The sequence below is a fragment of the Salvelinus alpinus genome, chromosome 7 (genome assembly GCF_045679555.1).
Source record: "Salvelinus alpinus chromosome 7, SLU_Salpinus.1, whole genome shotgun sequence".
Lineage (NCBI taxonomy): Eukaryota > Metazoa > Chordata > Actinopteri > Salmoniformes > Salmonidae > Salvelinus > Salvelinus alpinus.
Genome location: NC_092092.1, coordinates 33,715,500 through 33,740,765, shown reverse-complemented (window position 1 = coordinate 33,740,765; position 25,266 = coordinate 33,715,500). Strand labels below are relative to the sequence as shown.

The following is a 25,266-nucleotide window of genomic DNA, read 5'->3' as shown; positions in this document are numbered from 1 at the left end:
ACCTATGCACAATCCCGTTCCTGCTTCACACACTCACACGCAAGCACCCACACGCATGCACACACGCTATGCCTTCCCTCCCTCCCCCCCACACCATACACCCTCCTCTGTCAGATGTGCTGTTGGTGTGGTGTATTTATGCATTGCCGCTGGAAGATGCTATATTGGTCCACTAATACAGGACTAGTAAAGGTCCAGTACACTACTTAATTATTATTATTATTATTTTTAAATGTTCTTAAATGTTCAGGCCTTAGAGGCCTGCAGCACACTCAGCACCCCTACTTCTCGCGGCTATGTGTCTATGTAGTGACCGCTGGTTAATCCATCTGTGTGATCTCTGGTCATCAGAGAGGCCTTCATAATCATCTCACATCCCCCACTTCCTATCTCTTTGTTCCAATACAGACAAATGGCCCAATGTCTCGATGCTGGGATATTGTCGTTTTGGTGTGCAAATGAAGAACGAGACTAAAAAACAAAATATATTAAGCTCTTAGAATAGAACTGTCATCAGACGTATCCTTTCAACTCTCTTTCAAGCCTCTCTTTTCTAAGGTGATTTTGTCTGTTTCCTTTCATATGACTTCCAATGCTCTTGCCTTTGAAGATGTGTACTATTTTACTCATGTCCCCGCAGTTGTTCAGCACTACTTATTGTACACTGTGTCTAACAGGCCCAGAGTAAAGCCTGTCATCTGACTGAATAACATGGACATGAACAACCTGGACAAGAATTCAATCATTTCATGTACCCTGTCCAATCCCATCAAAAGTCAACAGCCCAAATCTGCATGTACCACTGGATTACTACACATTTCTTTTAGGACATCCTTATCCAATGAAATGATAAAACTGATATGTACATAGCCTACTGACAGTGTGGGTTAGTACTGAAAGTGAGCGTGTGTGTGCTGACACTGAGTGTGTTTAAATGTACGTACTGACGTTGAGTGTGTACGTATCACACTCAACGTCATACTGAATGGCCACCACCACTTCCGTTGATCCCCACGTGGACATTGTATTTTCCTCCCCCTCCCCCCTCAATGGACAATTACCCTGCCCATACCCCAATGGACATTTCTTTTCATCATTGTCACAGTTGTAAACATGTATATATATTTTATTTTTTATTTTTTTATTGTTTCATTCAAACCTACACTGTTGGAGCATTGCGTTTAAGAATTTCACTGTACACTGCAACTCTATCTGCGACACTGTACAAAGATAAATACATCTAATCTAATTTAAATGTTTCTAGATGACATCTTGTAGAAAGGGGCGAGAGACTAGAATGTTCATGTCTGATGGGAGGTCAGGTGCTGGTGTCAGTGGGTGTGTGTGAGATTGCAATGAACAGGGATGGAGAGAGAGAAAAATAGATAATACTTAAACAAATGCACTGAAGGATTATGGGTTTCAGGGTCATTCCACAAAATGAGTCAATTTCTGGTAGTTTAATTTAACTTTCTGTCATGATTAAATTTACAGGTTCAATGCAGTCGAAATGTCAGGTGCTCTTTTCAAACAGCTCTTACACTAAATAGGCATTACCATCATTTTCTAACTTTCACAGTATTATTCCAACCTGTGGAAATATATATAAAATTACAAACAAAATCACATTTTTGAATGCACCGGGCCCTTATTGTAATGAACACGATGGGATACAGAGAGCTGGTTTCAAGCGGTGTTTATTTGTACAGGACCACAGGAGGAGGCAGATAGCTGGGTCCAGTGGCAGGCAGAAGGTCATACACAGGGGTTCAAAAAGGCAACAGTACAGGCAGTGAAAAGGCAAGTAACGTCATCTGGGAGATCAGGCAATAGGTTGATAACAGGAAAGCTGATAGGCTAAAGAACAGGCGTCGTTCGTGAGGCAGGCAAAAACTATCATACACAGGAGCATTAAATCACAGGAAACCTAGCACTCTGCACAGAAGTGTGTCACAAAACAAACAATACCTCACATTGATGGTTGCAAAGAACTGAACTAAATAGTGTGTGATAATGACATACAGGTGTGTGAACAGGTGATCAGAATTCAGGCGATTGGGATCTGGAGAGTGTGCTGCGTTCAGGGGATCTATGTTTGAGAGTGTGAACTGGAAAGTGAGCTGGAAAGTGGGCTGCGTTCAGGGGATCTACGTGCTTGAGAGTGTGAATTGGAAGCAGACGTTACACTTAATGTGTTACCCCATCTAAATAAAGACTATAGTAAGTGCCAAATAAAGTAACAGGGTTAACTGTAACAGGTTTAATTTAATCTTAACTCAGCCATAACTCCCATTGTGGCAGGGGGAATGGAAGCTTGTGTGCAACAAGGAGGGAAAATAGAATGCAAGCTTCACCCAAAATGTAAATTGGTAAAACATTTTAAGCCTGTCTATCTATGGGCAACAGGGTTGACATGTTATGCTCGATGTGCTCAGTTTTCCACCACAAAACACCAGGGAAAAAAGGAATAGTTTCACAATATTAAAATGAGGGCTCAGTTTGCGTAACAGGGTTGACCATAAAATAAGGGATTTGTATTTATTTTTATCAATCACTAATCATTAAATAAATGATAATCTTCAGAAAATACTTTGTCAAAGCAACAAAATAAATAGGGCTTTACAATTATGGGGAAAAATGTGGGGTTAAGTGGGTTAAAATCTTCCGAGAAGTCACAGAGAGTGCACAAAGGGACACTAGCAAATGTTTATTCATATAAAAACGTTGGATATATTGAATTGTCCATGTGGTCTATATTAAAGGGCACTTCATTTAATATAACAGACTTTTAAAATCTAATACTGGTGCACAATTTCTACTTAAAATATCAAAGGGACGCAAAAAAGACTAGTTTCGTGGAGCAACACATCAATTGTCACGAGACAAAAGCTGCTTGCATGTCTGACTACTGCTCTCCATTTCTCTCCCTCTCCAACCCCCTCTACCCCCTCTCTTTGAACCCTCTGTCCCACCCTTACCTCCTCCCCTCTCCAACCCCCTCTACACCCTCTCTTTGAACCCTCTGTCCCACCCTTACCTCCTCCTCCTCTCCATATCTCTTTCTCTCCTCCTCTCCAGGCAGTAAGGTGCTGACATGGCTGCTCCTCCAGGACAGCCACCTTCTTCTCTGCGATATCCTCCTCTTTTCCTCTTCCTCCTCCTCTTCCTCTCCTCCCCTCCTCCCCTCCTCTCCCGCCCTCTCATCCCTCATCCCTCTATTAACGTGGCGGTGGTGTTCTGTGGCTCTGCTTACCAGAATGATGTCAGGGGTCATTTGAGCAGAGAGGACTTCGCTGATTTTCCCCTAGGTATGAACCTGGTAGTTTGCCACTGTATGTTCTTGACATTAATACTTATGTGCTCTTTACTATGTTCACTTTGGAGTGCAACATTCTTTCTTCTTCTTCATCTTCATCTGCTTGTTTGTCTTCTTCTTCTCCTTAGAGGTGAACCCGGTCACTGTTCTGGTTAACGACACCAACCCTCGTGCCCTGCTGACACGTCTCTGTGAAACCATGGCGACAGAGAAACTGCATGGGGTCGTGTTCGAGGACGATGTGGGATCAGGAGCTGGACCTCAGGTCAGTCAATCGATCGATCGATCATGTTAAACAAGGCGGAAGGTTAACTCAGATACTGACCTCTGTCCTTTGGGGATATTGAAGAAAACGGGATAGATATGAGATGCCAGATTCCTTGGTAGAAATCATCTATATGTTGTGTGTGTGTATTTGACTATCTCCTGGACCGAATAAAAGCAGGTGGCAGAAGTGGCTCAGATCCTAGACTTCCTGTCGACTCAGACAGCTCTGCCCATCGTTGGCATCAGCGGAGGATCTACCGTTGTCATACCTCACAAGGTAAGACAACACATAATACTGTATATATACTCAAGCTACCACATAAATCACCCTAGCATAACACATCATGTAGTACTAAAGCTCCTCTAGACACCACATAATGTGAGACAAATCACCTATACTGTATATCCCTCAAACTCAACCCTGGACCTTGAAGCCAGTTCCACTGCTTTTTTTCAGTCTTTCCCTCTAATCAGGGACTGATTTAGACCTGGGACACCAGGTGGATGCAATTCATTATCTGGTAAAACAGAAAACATCAGTAGTCCGGACCTCATAGGATAATATTTGAATCTCTGCTGTTCAGGGTACCAATTCAAACACCTACAGACAGCAATGCAACACCACAACACCTCTACAGATATGCTGTTAAACACCAGTCTGCAAATACATGTGTGTGTTCTGTCTAAACATGCAACACAGGGCATGGATGAGAAATAGAAATATGTCTTCCACCTCATCTCCATCAACCTTAATCAGATAATAGCTGGGAAATAGTTGTTCTGCTAGGAAACAAGCAGGAAATAATTCTGAGAATCTGAGACGAGAAATACTGAGAGGGATCTATACCTCAATCAGTCATCCCTATACAGACAAATTATACCACGATGATGTGCACAGTGTTTCACAGAAATGCATTCAGACAGACACATTGAGCTCGATGCTTAGAGTGTAGAGAGATGATCAACCATCAGATCACCACAGTTTCCACTGAACCTCACCCTGTCCTCACCCTCTCTTCTTTATCTTCACGTTGTCCCTCCTCCTGTCCCTAACTCATCCCTCACCCCACTTCAAACTCATCTTCCCACTTTCACCTACTATTCCTCCCTCTCATCTCTCTCTCATCACTCCTTCCTTCCCCTTTTCCTCTCCCTCCTCCCCTCACCCAAGAGATGTGAGGCACTAACACCTGTCATCAACACCCTGTATTTATAGTACTGACAGTAGCACTCACACACATACAGTACAGATGCACTCACTCACGCACACAAAAACACACACACACACACACACACACACACACACACACACACACACACACACACACACACACACACACACACACACACACACACACACACGCTTCCTTCTCAAATCAAATCCCATTTTATTGGTCACATGCACATGGTTAGCAGATGTTATTTGCGAGTGTAGCAAAATGCTTGCGCTTCTAGTTCCGACATTGCAGTAATATCTAACAGTAATCTAACAATTCCACAACAACTACCTAATACCTGTACACACAAATCTAAGTAAAGGGATAGAATAAGAATATATACCTCTCTCACTCACGTGCACATGCCTAGTCTGATGTTCAGATTTAGCAGGGAATTAGTAAAGAGTGGCTCGAAAGTTTAGAAATAGAGTGATTAATTATTAAGGTCACCACCTTGCCGAAGACCAAAACGAAGAAAAACGTCGCAAAATGCCATAATATATGCAGGAACAGTTGGGGAACTGTTTCAGATGGGATGCATGCGGACGTCTTGTTGTGACAAGGTAGGGGTGGTATCCAGAAGATAGCCCTGTTTGGTAAAAGACCAAGTCCATATCATGGCAAGAACAGCTCAAATAAACAAAGAGAAACGACAGTCCATCATTACTTCAAGACATGAAGGTCAGTTAATCCAGAAAATGTTAAGAACTTTGAAAGCACCTTCAAGTGCAGTCGCAAAAACCATCAATCTCTATGATGAAACTGGCTCTCATAAGGACCGCCACAGGAAAGGAAGACCCAGAGTTACTTATGCTGCAGAGGATATCTTCATTGGAGTTACCAGCCTCAGAAATTGCAGCCCAAATAAATGCTTCACAGAGTTCGAGTAACAGACACATCTCAACATCAACTGTTCAAAGAAGACTGTGTGAATCAGGCCTTCATGGTCGAATTGCTGTAAAGAAACCCTTACAAAAAGACACCAATAAGAAAAAAAGACTTGCTTGGGCCAAGAAACACGAGCAATGGACATTAGACCTGTGGAAATCTGTCTGATTAGTCCAAATTTGAGATTTTTGGTTGCAATTTTTGGTTCAGTGTCTTTGTGAGACGCAGAGTAGGTGAATGGATGATCTCCGCATGTGTGGTTCCCACCGTGCAGCATGGAGGAGGAGATGTGACGGTGTTTTGCTGGTCAAACAAGCTGCAATGTAGAACTGTGATTTATACCTGAAATATGTACATTTTTCTAAAAAAACATATGCTATACCATAAATATGTTATCAGACTGTCATCTTATGAAGTTGTTTCTTGGTTAGTGGCTATATATATCTTTATTTAGTCGAAATTGTGATAGCTGCCCATGCAGGAAAAAAATGGTGGAGAAAAAAAAGTTGTGTCTTTTGCTATCGTGGTTAGCTAATAGATTTACATATTGTGTCTTCCCTGTAAAACATTTAAAAAATCAGAAATGATGGCTGGATTCACAAGATCTGTATCTTTCATCTGGTGTCTTGGACTTGTGATTTAATGATATTTAGATGCTAGTATTTACTTGTGACGCTATGCTAGGCTATGCTAGTCAGCTTTTTTACTGTGGGGGGTGCTCCCGGATCCGGGATGAGTACCAAGTAAAAGTTAACCAGCATGGCTACCACAGTATTTTGCAGCGATATGCCATCCCATCTGGTTTGCGCTTAGAGGGACTATCATTTTTTTCCCAACAGGACTATGACCCCAAAAACACCTCCAGGCTGTGTAAGGGTTATTTGACCAAGAAGGAGAGTGGTGGAGTGCTGCATCAGATGACCTGGCCTCCTAAACCATCTCAATAGGGTTGAGGTCGGGTGATTGTGGAGGCCAGGTCATCTGATGCAGCACTCCACCACTCTCCTTCTTGGTCAAATAACCCTTACACAGCCTGGAGGTGTGTTTTGGGTCATTGTCCTGTTGGGAAAAAAATGATGTGTGCAAAGCTGTCATCAAGGCAAAGGGTGGCTACTTTGAAGAATCTCAAATATAAAATATATTTTGATTTGGTTAACACTTTTTTTCGTTACTACATGATTCCATATGTGTTATTTCATAGTTTTGATGTCTTTACTACTATTCTACGATGTAGAAAAAAGTAAAAATAAAAACCTTTGAATGAGTAGGTGTTCTAAAACTTTTGAACGGTAGTGTAGTCGCTACCCCTCCCCCCTTTTCAGTATATAACACCTGACAATTTCGAGCCAGGTCTCCGTGAGAACCAGAATATCAGGGCTCGTGTCTATACTCAGACATCAAGAAGGTCCATCTTTGACATCAAGCTTTGCACTTTTATGTGTAACAGCCCAAGCCCTCTATATGCTTTGAAAACAGAGGGGGTATCAATAGTTATGTTATTTTAAATAATATTACTGGATGAGTTGACCACAGTGGGCTTCCCATTTGGGCTAACAGTAACAGAGCTAACAGTGGAATTCAAATGTATGTGCACAGGAATATTACTGACAACAATGCTGGGACTATAGATATCTGTAGTAGTACAATGACAATGCTGTGAAATAGTGGGAATGTGAATAAGTACCTGAACAGGGGTTGGGCTGTTGTTGAGTCAATGTTTTAGATAGAAATGCATCAAATACAAAAGACGTGATGGAGCTATTGAGAGACAGTGATTGATTGAGTGGAAATAAATCAGTCATAATCTGGTGTCTATATGAAGCTGTAGCCTACTGACAGAAGTCAGTACATCAGTTCAATCGAGTACAGGCTTAACTGAATGAATAACAAGGACAGAATGCAATATGACATTTTATTAAACAGTTTCGGGAATGACCTCGCTTCCGAGGTAAGATCCTCGGAGACATGATGTGATGGCAGGTAGCAAGCACTATGCTGGGCTGATGGCATCGAGTGAGTGTGTGTGCGTCTGTCTGTGAGCTTGTGTGCGCACATGCGTGTGTGTGACACAGCCAGCCAGTGGTCTCTCAGAGCTCTGCCACTCTATTAAACACTTAATTAGACCCTTTAGGAGGTAGAGATTCCCTACTGCCCCTGTCACTCTCTCATCTATTACGCTCTCCCTGTTCTACTCCCCCTCTTTCTCCATCTCTCCTCCACTCTGTTTTTTTCTCTCTCTCTGTTTCTCCCTCTCCTCTCCAACACTTGCTCTCTCTCTCTCTCTCTCGCTATCCGCTCTCTTTTTCTATTTCTCTCATCCACTCTCTCGCTCCATTTCTCTTTCTCTTTTCCTCTATCCCTCTCTATCTCTTTCTTTCTCAATCCCCCCACCTCTCTCCATCTCACACTTGCGGATAGCTGATAGCCTGCGAGTGAGTATTTGGCTCTATCTGTAATTAGAGTATAGATAACCCTTGTCTCTTCTTTAAAAGGGTCTAATTGACAGCTTGTTAGACTCTGAGAGATGAGTCACTCGCTGACACACAATCAGCCATGGCTCTTCAAGCAAAGGTAAGGCTTTGAGACATCTAAAATGTCTTAGAAAAAATTGTGCTATCTACAACCTAAAAGGGTTCTCCGGCTGTCCCCATTGGAGAACCATTTGAAGAACCCCTTTGATTCCAGGTAGAACCCTATTGTGTTCCATACTAGAACCTTTTCCCCAAAGGGTTCTACATGGAACCCAAAATAGTTCTACCTGGAACCAAAAAGGGTTCTCCTATGGAGACAGCCGAAGAACCCTTTTGGCTTCATTGTAAGACAGTTTAGAGAGACAGCTAACAGGCCTATGCCTAAGACAGTTTAGAGAGACAGCTAACAGGCCTATGCCTAAGACAGTTTAGAGAGACAGCTAACAGGCCTATGCCTAAGACAGTTTAGAGAGACAGCTAACAGGCCTATGCCTAAGACAGTTTAGAGAGAAAGCTAACAGGCCTATGCCTAAGACAGTTTAGAGAGACAGCTATCAGGCCTATGCCTAAGACAGTTTAGAGAGACAGCTAACAGGCCTATGCCTAAGACAGTTTAGAGAGACAGCTAACAGGCCTATGCCTAAGACAGTTTAGAGAGACAGCTAACAGGCCTATGCCTAAGACAGTTTAGAGAGACAGCTAACAGGCCTATGCCTAAGACAGTTTAGAGAGACAGCTAACAGGCCTATGCCTAAGACAGTTTAGAGAGACAGCTAACAGGCCTATGCCTAAGACAGTTTAGAGAGACAGCTAACAGGCCTATGCCTAAGACAGTTTAGAGAGACAGCTAACAGGCCTATGCCTAAGACAGTTTAGAGAGACAGCTAACAGGCCTATGCCTAAGACAGTTTAGAGAGACAGCTAACAGGCCTATGCCTAAGACAGTTTAGAGAGACAGCTAACAGGCCTATGCCTAAGACAGTTTAGAGAGACAGCTAACAGGCCTATGCCTAAGACAGTTTAGAGAGACAGCTAACAGGCCTATGCCTAAGACAGTTTAGAGAGACAGCTAACAGGCCTATGCCTAAGACAGTTTAGAGAGACAGCTAACAGGCCTATGCCGAAGACAGTTTAGAGAGACAGCTAACAGGCCTATGCCTAAGACAGTTTAGAGAGACAGCTAACAGGCCTATGCCTAAGACAGTTTAGAGAGACAGCTAACAGGCCTATGCCTAAGACAGTTTAGAGAGACAGCTAACAGGCCTATGCCTAAGACAGTTTAGAGAGACAGCTAACAGGCCTATGCCTAAGACAGTTTAGAGAGACAGCTAACAGGCCTATGCCTAAGACAGTTTAGAGAGACAGCTAACAGGCCTATGCCTAAGACAGTTTAGAGAGACAGCTAACAGGCCTATGTTTAAGACAGTTTAGAGAGACAGCTAACAGGCCTATGCCTAAGACAGTTTAGAGAGACAGCTAACAGGCCTATGCCTAAGACAGTTTAGAGAGACAGCTAACAGGCCTATGCCTAAGACAGTTTAGAGAGACAGCTAACAGGCCTATGTTTAAGACAGTTTAGAGAGACAGCTAACAGGCCTATGCCTAAGACAGTTTAGAGAGACAGCTAACAGGCCTATGCCTAAGACAGTTTAGAGAGACAGCTAACAGGCCTATGCCTAAGACAGTTTAGAGAGACAGCTAACAGGCCTATGCCTAAGACAGTTTAGAGAGACAGCTAACAGGCCTATGCCTAAGACAGTTTAGAGAGACAGCTAACAGGCCTATGCCTAAGACAGTTTAGAGAGACAGCTAACAGGCCTATGCCTAAGACAGTTTAGAGAGACAGCTAACAGGCCTATGCCTAAGACAGTTTAGAGAGACAGCTAACAGGCCTATGCCTAAGACAGTTTAGAGAGACAGCTAACAGGCCTATGCCTAAGACAGTTTAGAGAGACAGCTAACAGGCCTATGCCTAAGACAGTTTAGAGAGACAGCTAACAGGCCTATGCCTAAGACAGTTTAGAGAGACAGCTAACAGGCCTATGCCTAAGACAGTTTAGAGAGACAGCTAACAGGCCTATGCCTAAGACAGTTTAGAGAGACAGCTAACAGGCCTATGTTTAAGACAGTTTAGAGAGACAGCTAACAGGCCTATGTTTAAGACAGTTTAGAGAGACAGCTAACAGGCCTATGCCGAAGACAGTGTAGAGTGACAGGCTGTCTAAAGCTGTAGACATCTTTGATAACAATCAAAATATAAGATACGTGCAGCTCATTGAGACAAAACAGCTGAAAGCAAAAGTATTGAGAGACAGCTTTCTTCATAAGACCTACAGTAATAGAGATCTCCACCCTCTGACATTAGACAAGATGACATGACAGGTTTGGCAAGACCGACACTGGATACTGAATAGAAAACAACAGGAAGTAGATAAAACTCTTCTGATCCACCCTGTTCATATCTAGGCTGATCTACTCTATAGTCCCTGGTCTTTGTTAACGCGACAAAGAAACTCATCAGTAGGGTTTCTTACAATAGACTAAGATTAAGATCACTTTATTGGTCAATTGCACCCAACCTAGGGTCCTACCAAAATGTTACTTTCGCTTTTATCCCAATCCCCGAAAGACACACATACTGTTCATACACATAGCTACATATATAGGTTTTGGAGAGGAGTGGAGCGCTGCCACACTGGGTGCCCCAGAGCAGTTTTTGTGGGAGGTTAAGTGCCTTGCTCAAGGGCACAACGGCAGGCAATGGCATCTAGGATTTGATACAAGCAACCCTCCGGTTGCCAACTAATTTCCAGGCAGATTTTTCCCATCAGACTCAGATATTTCCCCGCTGGCTCGCCTCTCTAACCTGCAGGTGGGAAGGGAAGTGTGTGTGTTTCTGTGTGTGTGTGATCCTATTCATAGATAAAAGGGTTCAATAGTGCTTGATTATCAATGGCCCTGATGATGAAGATAATGATGAGGTGGAGGCATATCTTTGATGTCTTTGGTGTCTTTTTTTAAGGACCCTGCTATTCAGTCTGACACCTATTTCTGGTTCCTTTTTTTGTCCTTTATCCTCTGTCCCTGATCTATCCATCACTAAACAAGGAACGATGAAAGGAAGATGAAAGATTAAAAAAAGGAAAGGAGCTGTATGTCTTTTGTCAGGTTATGCATGTATCAATCAAATGATCAAGAGGGTACGATATAGAGGGGGGAGGAAGACAAAGTGTGTGTGTGTTATCATATGCTTTCTTTTGGTGAGTGTGTGTGTGATTGTATTTGATTGCTATTGGTGTGTGTGTTTTCTGTTCACGGTTGGATATGCTTACTATTTGTGTGTGTGTTTGCGTGTGTTTGTGTCCGCGTGCATACGTGCACGCCTTTGTGTTTTCCAGGCTATGAGTCATATTTGTTGGTTGTGTTCAGTAGACAGTGGTGTATCCAGATGTTGTGTTGAGGGACTGGTACACCCGCTAACATCAGTATCTCCTAACGAGGGAGACAGCTAGTGTCCCCTGAGGAATACTCACACAACTGCGTGATAAACACTCATAAACACGTAGCGTATCCCAGCCAGGGCTCCATATGGAAAATAGCTCTGGTCTATCCAGAAACACATGGTAATCATAATCAGTGGTCATATAGTGGAACAATAAAAAAACTGTACAGTCGTGGCCAAAAGCTTTGAGAATGACACAAATATTAATTTTTACAAAGTCTGCTGCCTCAGTTTGTATGATGGCAATTTGCATATACTCCAGAATGTTATGATGAGTGATCAGATGAATTGCAATTAATAGCAAAGTCCCTCTTTGCCATGCAAATGAACTGAATCCCCCCAAAACATTTCCACTATTTCAGCCCTGCCACAAAAGGACCAGCTGACATCATGTCAGTGATTCTCTCGTTAACACAGGTGTGAGTGTTGATGAGGACAAGGCTGGAGATCACTCTGTCATGCTGATTGAGTTCAAATAACAGACTGGAAGCTTCAAAAGGAGGGTGGTGCTTGGAATCATTGTTCTTCCTCTGTCAATCATGGTTACCTGCAAGGAAACACATGCCGTCATCATTGCTTTGCACAGAAAGAGCTTGATAGGCAAGGATATTGCTGCCAGTAAGATTGCACCTAAATCAAACATTTATCGGCTCATCAAGAACTTCAAGGAGAGCGGTTCAATTGTTCTGAAGAAGGCTTCAGGGCGCCCAAGAAAGTCCAGCAAGAGCCGCCCGCCAGTGCCGCCCGCCAGTCAGGAGCCGCCAGAGCCGCCCGCCAGTCAGGAGCCGCCAGAGCCGCCCGCCAGTCAGGAGCCGCCAGAGCCGCCAGAGCCGCCCGCCAGTCCGGAGCCGCCCGCCAGTCCGGAGCCGCCAGAGCCGCCCGCCAGTCCGGAGCCGCCAGAGCCGCCCGCCAGTCCGGAGCCGCCAGAGCCGCCCGCCAGTCCGGAGCCGCCAGAGCCGCCCGCCAGTCCGGAGCCGCCAGAGCCGCCCGCCAGTCCGGAGCTGCCCCTCAGTCCTGAGCTGCCCCTCAGTCCTGAGCTGCCCCTCAGTCCTGAGCTGCCCCTCAGTCCTGAGCTGCCCCTCAGTCCTGAGCTGCCCCTCAGTCCTGAGCTGCCCCTCAGTCCGGAGCTGTCCTTCGTCCTGAGCTACCTCTCAGTCCTGAGCTACCCCTCTGTCCTGAGCTACCCCTCAGTCCTGAGCTGCCCCTCAGTCCGTAGTAGTTTCCTCAGTCCAGAGGCGCTCCTCAGTCCAGTGGGGCCCTTTATTAGGGTTCCCAGGCCAAGGTCGGCGGCGAGGATCACCGCTCAAAGGACGCTAAGAAAGCGGACAAAGACAATGGTGGAGAGGGGTCCACGTCCAGCGCCAGAGCCGCCACCGCGGACAGATGCCCACCCAGACCCTCCCGTATAGGTTCAGGTTTTGCGGCCGTAGTCTGCACCTTGGGGGGGGGGGGGGGGGGTACTGTCTCGTTATGACCATAGTTCTTTTGTATTTTCTTTGCTTTAGTGTGGTCAGGGCGTGAGTTGGGTGGGTTATCTATGTTTTGTGTTTCTATGTTGGGTTTGTTGTTTGGCCTGATATGGTTCTCAATCAGAGGCAAGTGTTTTTCATTGTCTCTGATTGGGAACCATATTTAGGTAGCCTGTTTTGTCTTTTGGTTTGTGGGTGTTTGTCTTCCGTGTCAGTGTTTGTCGCCACACGGTACTGTTTCGGTTGTTCACTTTGTTTATTGTTTTGTTCCAGTGTACAGTTTTGGATTTATTAAAAAGACATGAACACTTACCACGCCGCACTTTGGTCCGATCCTTCTACCACCACAGACGATCGTTACACCCACCCATTCTTTCCTACACATATTCATCGTCCCTCACTCCTCCCTCACACACCTATTCATATACACAATCACACACACACACACACAAATCTCAGCAACTTGAGGGTTTTCTGTATAGTTGTCTACTGTTGGTGGAGCATATTATTCTGTTTTAATGTTACTCCTGAATGACTATGGTCAATAAAATTGATTTTCTTGAGTGTATTTCAGTGCTTAAAACTTCTTAGGGATAGGGGGCGACATTTTCACTTTTGGATGAATTGGTGCCCAAATTAAACGGCCTCGTACTCTGTCCTAGATCATATGATATGCATATTATTATTACTATTGGATAGAAAACACTCTGAAGTTTCTAAAACTGTTTGAACTATATCTGTGAGTAAAACAGAACTCATATGGCAGGCAAACTTCCAAACAGGAAGTGAAAATTCTGAAATGGGTCGCTGTGAAAGGCATCGCCTATTCAATTGCCTTATATTTATGGATCTGTATGCACTTCATACGCCTTCCACTAGATGTCAACAGGCAGTAGAACGTGGAATGAAGTGTATGGCTTGATGTGGGACCGAATGAGAGCCAATGGAGTGACTGGTCAGGCTTTTTGCCAGTTCTTGGCCACGCACACTACGCATGTGATGTCCTTGTCTGCAATGCGTTAGATAGACATGAAGAAATGCTCCGTCTGGGACGTTATTGGATATATATGAGAAAAACATCCTGAAGATTGATTCTCAACTGAGTTTGACCAGTTTATTTGATTTGTAATGTCACTTTTTGAATTTTTTGTTCATTAGCGTAAAGTTCGATGGACACGTGAACTACACATGCTAGCCAAAGTTGCTAATTCGACAGAAGTAATGGACATTATAAAACAAAAAAACGATTTATTGTGGAACTAGGATTCCTGGCACTGCATTCTGATGAAAGATCATCAAAGGTAAGGGAATATTTATGATGTAATTTCGTATTTCTGTTGACTCCAACATGGCGGAGAATGGCTGAGCGCTGTCTCAGATTATTGCATGCTGTGCTTTTTACTAAAGTTATTTTTTAAATCTAACACAGCGGTTGCATTAAGAACCAGTGTATCTTTAATTATATGTTAAACATGTATCTTTCATCAAAGTTTATGATGAGTATTTCTGTATTTCACGTGGCTATCTGTAATTACCTTCGCTATTTTGGAGCCATTTCTGAACATGGCGCCAATGTAAAACCACGATTTGTGGCTATAAATATGCACATAATCGAACAAAACATAAATGTATTGTATAACATGATGTCATATGACTGTCATCTGATGAAGTTGTTCAAAGGTTAGTGATTAATTTTATCTCTATTTGTGGGTTTTGTGAAAGCTATCTTTTCTGTGAAAAAATGGCGGTGTGTTTTTGGATATTGTGGTGAGCTAACATAAATATATGTTGTGTTTTCGCTGTAAAACATTAAAAAAATTGGACACGTTGGCTGGATTCACAAGATGTTTATCTTTCATTTGATGTATTGGACTTGTGATTTCATGAAATTATATTATATTATATCCCTGTGGCGCTAGGCTATGCTATGCTAGTCAGCGTTTCTGATGAGAATGATCCGGGATGGGTAGTCCAGAAAGGTTAATTTGTATATCGGGAGGTGCCGGAACAAAAAAATTGCGTACAAGGGGGGGTGACCTGGGGAGCTCTGAGGTACCGGAAAATCACCTTTATAGTAAAGCATCGCATGCATGTCATTGCATTTGCGTAGTGGTCTAGACTAGAGCATTAGGGTAGAGGCGTTTGCAGAATTATTTTTGTAACCTAGGGTGCAGGAAAAATTGGGCCTTTTTATAAACGCATTTTATGCAATTCTATGTAATTTTACATGACTAGAGACTTTAGCAGAATATTTTTGAATACCGCACAAATTATTGAAATGTCAGGCTACTTTGACACTGACAAACTGAGAATGAGAAATCATAAAAAATGACATCTTGAATCCTTGGCCTAGGCCAAGGTGTGTGGAAGAGACACAATCTTGACCAATATTAGGAGGAAATTATAGTCCTTAAAAAGCTTTCCAGTTTCACTGACTCACCCAATGATGTGCAGCTCACTCACCGGCAATGGCCGATGAGCTCGTGCCAAAAGCCTATCTCCCTCGTTTTAGTTTGTAAAAACAATGCTGTTTACTCAATAGGCCTAATTGAAAGTTGGAAAATATTTTCGTAACCTACAGCCAGATAACTATTTTTGTTTCAGCAGGACCCATTTGCTTTCCAACCTGTGCTCTCCCATGATTGAATTTGAAATATTGTGAAAGGCCTGTTTTGGCTGAAAATGATGTTTGTTGCCACCAGAGGTACCTGATCCTGGCAAATAGGTTCCAAAATTAAACAGTCCTAAACTGAGAGGTGCCGGATCCTGTGCTGGCATGATCCTGCTCAAATTAAGCACTGGTATATTTATAACAGAGCCGAGGTTCACTTTGAAGTGCAAAGTCTAGATATACAGGTGAAATCAGTCAATAGGCAGGTTTCCATTGACCCAGGATTATTCAACAAAAGCAGTGTCTTCCAGTCACGATGGCTTATGAAATATAAATCATGAGGATGTGGTAGCCTCAGCCTAATGGTGATGTTAAACACTTCTCCAATCATTGTTGAGATCTGATATTCGGCGCAGTTTAAGACGAGACAGTAGGCCAATGTCATAGGCGTATAGTCAACCAATCATATTTCTCAAATCCTTTCGGGCTAAATTCCAGCTAAACTTGAAGAGGACAGTTTGGCCTCCCAACTATATATACAAAAGTATGTGGATACCCCTTCAAATGAGTGGATTCAGCTATTTTAGCCATACCTGTTGCTGACAGGTGTATAAAGATGTGCTGTAATGAGTGTGCCCGTGCCCTGAGTAGACATCCCCTGGAACTAGACGAAAACCTCCATGGGACCAAGACACAATGTCTTCAGATTTTTTTTATTGTTGGATGTCCCCTGGCACTCTTTTGCTAAGTACAGAGATGTATTATAAGGTCTAGTCATCTCCCTTTCTCGCTCATGTATGTCAGAAATGTTGTCCGTCCCCAAACCGCTTCCCTGCCTGCAAGCTATGGACCCATCAGCCTAATTGGACAGCTTCAGTCACACACAGAGGAAGTTGACAGAAAGAAAGCAGCGTGACGGTGTGTAGCATGTGTGTGTGTGTGTGTGTGCAGCCAGGTGGTTCAAGATTCACATCGAAATTGGACATCTATCCATGTCCTGAGGATGTTAGGAAATGCCTTCAAAACCAGCCACTAGGGAGTGCTATTGAGTGCTATTACCATCAAGTAGCCTTGGGTTTTGCTAGGGTGTTGTGGATGGGTGTAATTCCATGACTCTGGATCAGAAAGTTGCATGTTCGGTCCTAGTCATGGAAACTGCTTTTGTATTTTCTATTTTAACCCTATCTCAAACCTTGACCCTTACCTTAAACATTTGTAATGTGTGCCTAAACGTAATGTTTTATGCCCATCCCAAACCTTAACCCTTACCTTAACCATTCAGAATGAGTGCCTAAACTTAACCATTAACTTGGAAATTTGATGTTTGGAGAAATGGAAAGATACAGAGCAGCAGGAGCAACAATTTTTGTTGTTGAAATTTGACGTTTGGAGCTACTTTCAAATTTGACGAATAATATCATACCACTAATAATGAATGAATGAAAATCCATGAGAAAGAAAACTAACACAACTGAGTTGAACTTGTTTTATTACGATTGGCTCTGGTTCGTGAGGTTGACAACAGCAAAACTATTAGCAATACAAACATTCTTCTTGTCCTTGCAACGGATGTTTTTTGGATTACTGTTAAGATTATCCTACCAACGGGACATTAAAAACTGTAACATCTTATGTTTCACCGAGATGTGGCTGAATTAAGAAACTGACAATATAGAGCTGGAAAGATTTTCCATGCACCGGCAAAACAGAGACGCTACCTCTTATAAGACGAGGGGTTAGGGTGTGTGTCTTTTTGTCAATAACAGCTGGTGCGCGATGTCTAATATTAAAGATATCTCGAGGTATTGCTCACCTGAGATAGAGTACTGTATGATAAGCTGTCGACCACACAATCTACCAAAAGAGTTCTCATCTGTATTATTTATAGCCATCTATTTACCACCACAGAGTGAAGCTGGCACTAAGACAGCTCTCAACAAACTATATAAGGCCATAAGCAAAGAAGAAAATGCTCACCCAGAAGTGGCGCTCCTAGTGGCCGGGGTCTTTAATGCAGGCAAACTTAAACCAGTTTTACCAAATTTATACCGACATGTCACATGCAACCAGGAAAAAAGATTCCTAGACCACCTTTACTCCACATACAGAGATGCATACAAAGCTCTCCCCCGCCCTCCATTTGGCAAATATGACCATAATTATATCCTCCTGATTCCTGCTTACAAGCAAAAATAAAGCAGGAAGTACCAGTGACTCACTCAATACGGAAGTGGTCAGATGACGCGGATGCTACACTACAAGACTGTTCTCCTAGCACAGACTGGAATATGTTCCGGGATTCATCCAATGGCATTGAGGAATACACCACCTGAGTCATCTGCTTCATCAATAAGTGCAATAGGCGGTGTCAGAGGAAAGTCCATAAAAGAGAGAATCCAGTCACCCAAGTTATAGACTGTTTTCTCTGCTACCGCACGGAAAGCGGTACCGGAGCGCCATGTCTAAGACCAAAAGGCTCCTCAACAGCTCCTACCCCCAAGCCATTAGACTGCTGAACAATTCATAAAAATCGCCACCGGACAATTTACATGGACCCCCCCTCTTGTACACTGATGCTACTCGCTGTTTGTTTGTTACCTATGCATAGTCACTTAGCCCCCACCTACATGTACGGATGACCTCAACTAGCCTGTACCCCTGCACACTGACTCGGTACCGGTGCCCCCTGTATATAGCCTCGTTATTGTTATTCTTATTGTGTTACTATTTATTATTACTTTTTATTTTAGCCTACTTGGTAAATATTTTCTTCTTCTTGAACTGCACTGTTGGTTAAGGGCTTGTAAGTAAGCATTTCACGGTAAAGTCTACACTTTAAGATAAAGTTTGATTTGATTATTCACAATGACAGATGCAAGTTTTTTCAGGGGAGAGTAGCCTAGCATTACAGATTAGTTATACGAAAGTAAACAACAACCTGAAGCATGTCTGATGATGAAATATTTGCGAGTGATGAAGAAAACTACTAGAGGGGTGCCGGTGGTGGCATCGAACCATATTTATTTGAACCTGAGTATTCTGACAAAGAATTTTGGCAAACTGAGTTTCAGATGGCCGCCACCACTCTAGCCACCGAGGCCGGAGAAGCAGCAGGACCACAGCCCCAGCCCATCCCCAAGATGAATGCAGATCGGTAGTGTAATTGTGCTCCAAAGCAGACTCACAAAGAACGCTTACGCTATGGAGAATGTGATTATTAATGTTGAGAAACAGTTAGCTTGCTTTCGCAACAACAAGGATTTTTGAAAACCTGTTTCCATATTGTCCAAAAAATTTAATGTTATGAGTACATGACTGCTGCTCCAGATTCTCAAATCCACAATGCCCTTTGGTCTATTGTCATTCCAGACAGTTGAGACTAGTCTCATACCACATAATTTTGGAGTGCGTCCTCCACGGTGAGACATTGGGTCCAGGAGTCCAGATCCCTTTCCTAGCCTTCGTCGTAAATGCCATCTGAGACAAATATCAATCACATTATGGGGTATACACTGGTTTTCAGCAAGTGGAAGACTCCCAGGACTTGTGAATAGTCAAAGTTACAGGTATTTGCTGCTCCCAGACTGTGATGTGTCTGTTGTGTATCATGTTAGTAATGTGACTGCAAAAATAAAGAATATCCATGCAAATGGACTAATAAAGCAGGAATTGTATTGTCATCATAATATACATTGAACAAAAATATAAACGCAACATGCAACAATTTCAAAGATTTTACTGATTTACAGTTCATATAAGGAATCAGTCAATTGATATAAATTCATTAGGCCCTAATCTATGGATTTCACATGACTGGGAATACAGATATGAATCCGTTGGTCACAGACACCAGTCAGTATCTGGTGTGACCACCATTTGCCTCATGCAGCGCGACACATCTCCTTCTCATAGAGTTGATCAGGCTGTTGATTGTGGCCTGTGGAATGTTGTCTCGCTCCTCTTCAATGGATGTGCAAAGTTGCTGGATATTGGCGGAAACTGGAACACGTTGTTGTACAGTGTGCAAACCCACAGTTTCATCAGCTGTCCGGGTGGCTGGTCTAAGACGATCCCGTAGGTGAAGAAGCCAGATGTGGAGGTCCTGGGCTGGCGTTGTTACACGTGGTCTGCAATTGTGAAGCCGGTAGGGCATACTGCCAAATTCTCTTAAATGACATTGGAGGCTGCTTATGGTAGAGAAATGAACTTTCTATTATCTGGCAACAGCTCTGGTAGACATTCCTGCAGTCAGCATGCCAATCACACACTTCTTCAAAACTTGAGACATCTATGGCACTGTGTTGTGACACAACTTAACATTTTAGAGTGACTTTTTATTGTAATGAACAGGCTGTTTAATCAGCTTCTTGATATGCCACACCTGTCAGGTGGAGGGATTATCTTGGCAAAGGAGAAATGCTCACTAACAGGGATGTAAACAAATTTGTGCACACAATTTGAGAGAAATAAGCTTTTTGTGTCTGTGGAAAATTTCTGGGAACTTGAAGCATGGGACAACCGCTTTACATGTTGCGTTTATATTTTTGTTCAGTATATTTTTAGTCACAAAAAAATGTAATACAAAACATTCAAGCATTGTTTTTTGCCCCCTCAACAAAGAAAAGGGAAGACGTTTGGTTGCATATAAAGAACAAATCCTGGAGTGATGTCTTCTGATCTAACCAGGTCCTCTTTCTCAGGTCTCTCCCCTGTGGCAATGTTGTCTGGAAGATTATGCTTGGGCAGGTGGGATGAAGGATCCTTGTAAACCACAGTTGGATCCTGTCGCTGCTCCAGCACCTGGTTATTTATTTGGCAACACACTGCTTGGACTGTTTCGGGAACTGTTTCTCACAATGACTGCAGAGTGCATTTAAGCATGTTTAGATGGCTGACACACACACACACACACACACACACACACACACACACACACACACACACACACACACACACACACACACACACACACACACACACACACACACACACACACACACACACACACACACACACACACACACTTATTCTAAATTATAATTTTTGTGTTTCACAAAATACAGGTAGCTTATGTTGTAACAGAAAATATGGTACTTTATGTTATGCTAGACAATGTCTTCAAAGTGTGATTTACATGTGACACATTTTATAATAAAAAGACTGATATAAAGTCAATTGGGTTTATCCATTCGTTCAAGTTCTTCAAGTATCAGTGGCAGTTGTAGCTTATTCCATGCTCACATTCTCATTGATATATGCCAAATTATTATTATGTGTATTGACTAAGAAAAACGTCCACCCTAACACACAAGTCAAGTGATACCATGTTTACTAACCTGTACTAAACTCGCATCTGTGATGTCAAGCTCCAAATAAGGGCATATAGGTCACAGAGTTTGCTGCAGGAGAGTGCCCGTGCACAGTTGTTACCCATCTCCACTGTTGTTGCAGTTGGCCACATAAAATAATGACATAAAATAATTGCAACCACTTTAGGTGGAAAGGTACACATTTCCTGACTAAAAACCGTTAGTACTTTTGATAAAAATAGCAAATTCGTCTGTATTCTTTCAATAAAACCAAAAATTTGCCTACAATTTGCAGATTTCTCAATTGCTCCCAGTAGTGCACAAAGAAACCTCATGAGTCACATGAACCGTTTTTGCAGCTTTCCAGTTCAAGACTGCAGGGAGAGAAGGCAAACTACCTAACTAGTTTCAATGTATGGAATCACTTGGGAAATTTGGGATTTAAGGTACTTACCCTTTAACTTTTCCTCCCGCCTGCACGCCTGCCCTAAGACAAGGTTAGCCTTTTATTCATTTAAAAAAATATTTTATCCACCTTTTTATCCCCAATTTTGTGATATCCAATTGCAATCTTGTCTCAACGCTCCAACTCCCCAGCGGGCTCTGGAGAAGCGAAGGTCGAGTCATGCATCCTCCGAAACATGACCCGCCAAACCGCGTATCTTAACACCCGCTCGCTTAACACGGAAGCCAGCCGCACCAATGTGTCGGAGGAAACACCGTTCAACTCACGACAAAAGTCAGCCTGCAGGTTCCCGGCCCACCACAAGGAGTCGCTAGAGCACGATGAGCCAAATGAAGCCCCCCCGGCCAAACCCTCCCCTAAACAGGACGACGCTGGGCCAATTGCGTCCCCCTATGGGACTCCCAGTCACGGCCGGTTGTGACACAGCCTGGGATCGAATCCGGGTCTGTAGTGATGCCTCAAGCACTGCGATGCAGTGCCTTAGACCATTGTGCCACTCAGGAAGCCCTACGTTTTGCCTTTTCACAGTACATCAGGTGCTATGTCATTTTCATAGGATTGTTGTGTAGGCTTTATGACAACTCATATAGTCTACTCCCAGTCGTAGACTGTATACAGAATGCCTGCTGAGAAGGTAATGTTTAATTAACGGTTTCACATATAGTGCATTCGGAAAGTATTCAGGCCCCTTGACTTTTTCCACATTGTGTTACGTTACTGCCTTTTTCTAAAATTGATTAAATCATTTCCCCCCCTCATCAATCTACATAAATTACAATACCACATAATGAAAAAGCAAAAACAGGTACGTAGAAATTGTAAAAAATACAATATATAATTCAGACCCTTTACTTTGTTGAAGCACCATTTGCAGTGATTACAGAATCAAGTCTTCTTGGGTATGACGCTGCAAGCTTGGCACAGATGTATTTGGGGAGTTTCTCACATTCTTCTCTGCAGATCCTCCAAGCTCTCTCAGATTGGATGGGGAGCGTCGCTGCACAGCTATTTTCAGGTCTCTTCAGGGATGTTCGCTCTGGCTGGGCCAATCAAGGTGGGCTCTGGCTGGGCCAATCAAGGACATTCAGAGACTTGTCCCGAAGCCACTCCTGCGTTGTCTTGGCTGTGTGCTTAGGGTTGCTGTCCTGTTGGAAGTTGAACCGTCGCCCCAGTGTGAGGTCCTGAGCGCTCAGGAGCAGATTTTCGTCAAGGATCTCTCTGTACTTGGCTCCATTCATCTTTTACCCTGTCCTGACTAGTCTACCAGTCTCTGCCACTGAAAATCACCCCAAAAGCATGATGCTGCCACCACCATGCTTCCCTGTAGAGATGGTGCCAGGTTTCCTCCAGATGTGACGCTTGGCAATCAGTAAAAGAGAGAATCTTGTTTCTCATTGTCTGAGAGTCCTTTACAGTAGGTGCCTTTTGGCAAACTCCAAGCGGGCTGTTATGTGCCTTTTACTGAGGAGTGGCTTCCGTCTGGCCACTCTACCATAAAGGCCTGATTGTGGGAGTGCTGCAGAGATAGTTGTCCTTTTGGAAGTTTCTCCCATCTCCACAGAGGAACTCTGGTGCTCTGTCAGAGTGACCATCAGGTTCTTGGTCACCTCCCTGACCAAGGCCCTTCTCTCCCGATTGCTCAGTTTGGCCGGGCAGCCAGCTCTAGGAGGATTCTTGGTGGTTCCAAACTTCTTCCATTTAAGAATGATGGAGGCCACTGTGTTATTGGGGACCTTCTATGCTGCAGAAATTTTTTGGTACCCTTCCCTAGATCTGTGCCTTGACACAATCCTGTCTCAGAGCTCTACTGACAATTCCTTCGACCTCATGGTTTGTTTTTTGCTGTGACATGCACTGTCAACTGTGGGACCTTATCTAGACAGGTGTGTGCCTTTCCAAATCATGTCCAATCAATTGAATGTACCACAGGTGGACTCCAATGAAGTTGTAGAAACATCTCAAGGATGATCAATGGAAACAGGATGTACCTGAGCTGAATTTTGAGTATCATAGCAAAGTGTCTGAATACTTATGTAAATAAGGATAGTTCTGTTTTTTCACTTTGTCATTATGGAGGATTGTGTGTAGATTGATGAGGGAAAAAATTTGTGTATTTAATACATTTTAGAAGAAAAATGTCTGAATACTTTCCGAATGCACTGTATATCAGTGTTCATAGCGTGGCTTTAATAGAGATAGAATCGACCCTCACAGCCCGTTGTTTACGTGTGTGTGTTTGTGTGTGTCTATAAGTGTGTAGGTGTGTTTGGGTGTTATAACAGCGATAGGATTGACCACACATTATTTACCTCCTCTGGGTGTGGAAAATGTCTCCTTGAGAGTTTGCGAGTGTTTGTGAGTGTGCTCACCTGAAGAGTGTACAGTATTATTGGATAGAGCTAACATATTCTCATTCCCCCCTCCCTCTCCTTCCCACCCCACTCCTCCCCCCTTTAGGCTGAGGGTTCCACGTTTCTCCAGATGGGCGCCTCCCTGGAGCAGCAGATCGTCTGCATGTTCAAGGTACAGGAATAGAATAATCTAAAGTTCATGTTCACTTATAGAGCCCCCTTTCAGCCAATCAGAATTTAGTATTCAGGAAAGCTGTGGTCTGAAATGTAATGTCAATATATAATTTTACATTTATGGGTCGTTCCACAAGTACGTTTTGCATTCCTTTGATATTTTAAGTAGAAATTGTGCATCAATATTGCATTTTAAAAGCCTGTTATATTATATGAAGTGCCCTTCAGATTATTAGTATGAATAAAGACTTGCTAAAGCAGGGTTTCCCAAACATGGTCCTAGGGCCCCCCTGGGCGCACATTTAGTTTTTTCCCCCTAGCACTACACAGCTGATTCAAATAATCAACTCGTCAAGCTTGGATTATTTGAATCAGCTGTGTAGTGCTAGGACAAAAAAAAGATATGTGCAACCAGGCTGGGCCCCAGGACCGAGTTTGAGAAACCCTGCGCTAAAGTGCCACAATTCAGCATTTTGACATGTTTCTTGTCATGTTTTTGCCGAATTCTATTAAGATTTCAACCCACTTATCCAAGTTTTCATTTTAAAGCTTTGACAAAGTTATTTCTGAAGATTATTATGTATTTATGTTATTAGTGATCAATTAACATCTGTCCCTCATTTCAAGGTCAAATATTTTATGTGAACTGAACTCTCGTTTCAATATGGTGAAACTATTCCTTTTTTAATTATTTTTTCAAAAGAAACATTGTACATATAAAAGTAAAATCATAGAGTGAAAGCAGGTGAACTGGATCTACTCTTTTTGGCCTTTTTCTGGTGTTTTGTGGTGGAAAACTGAGCGCATCCAGCACAACACGTCAACTCTGTTACCCATAGATAGATAGGCTAGAGATGTTTGAACCATTTCATTTTTTTGTGAAGCTTGCATTCAATTTCAACTCCCTGTTGCACACAACAAGCTTCTATTCCCCATGTCACAAGTGGATTTATCGCTGATTTAAGATCAAAACATCAACTCTGTCACGGTCAACCCTGTTACTTTATTTTGCACTTTATCGGCACTTACTTTTGTTAGACTTCAGTGCGGCCTTTGACATTATCGATCATAGTCTGCTGCTGGCAAAACTTATGTGTTATGGCTTTACACCCCCTGCTATATTGTGGATAAAGAGTTACCTGTCTAACAGAACACAGAGGGTGTTCTTTAATGGAAGCCTCTCCAACATAATCCAGGTAGAATCAGGAATTCCCCAAGGCAGCTG

The 25,266-nt window shown here is 43.0% G+C and overlaps 1 protein-coding gene across 1 annotated transcript in view; it reads left to right on the top strand.

The window, feature by feature from the left end:
- Positions 1-25,266, top strand: part of LOC139580841 (glutamate receptor ionotropic, NMDA 2C-like) — a 96,237-nt gene that overhangs the window by 14,749 nt on the left and 56,222 nt on the right. The window contains exons 2-6 of the mRNA XM_071409904.1: positions 3,079-3,308; positions 3,445-3,581; positions 3,762-3,880; positions 13,057-13,081; positions 23,974-24,039. Coding sequence (XP_071266005.1) covers positions 3,095-3,308; positions 3,445-3,581; positions 3,762-3,880; positions 13,057-13,081; positions 23,974-24,039 — 561 coding nt within the window. The 5' untranslated portion in view covers positions 3,079-3,094. The remainder of the gene's footprint in view (positions 1-3,078; positions 3,309-3,444; positions 3,582-3,761; positions 3,881-13,056; positions 13,082-23,973; positions 24,040-25,266) is intronic.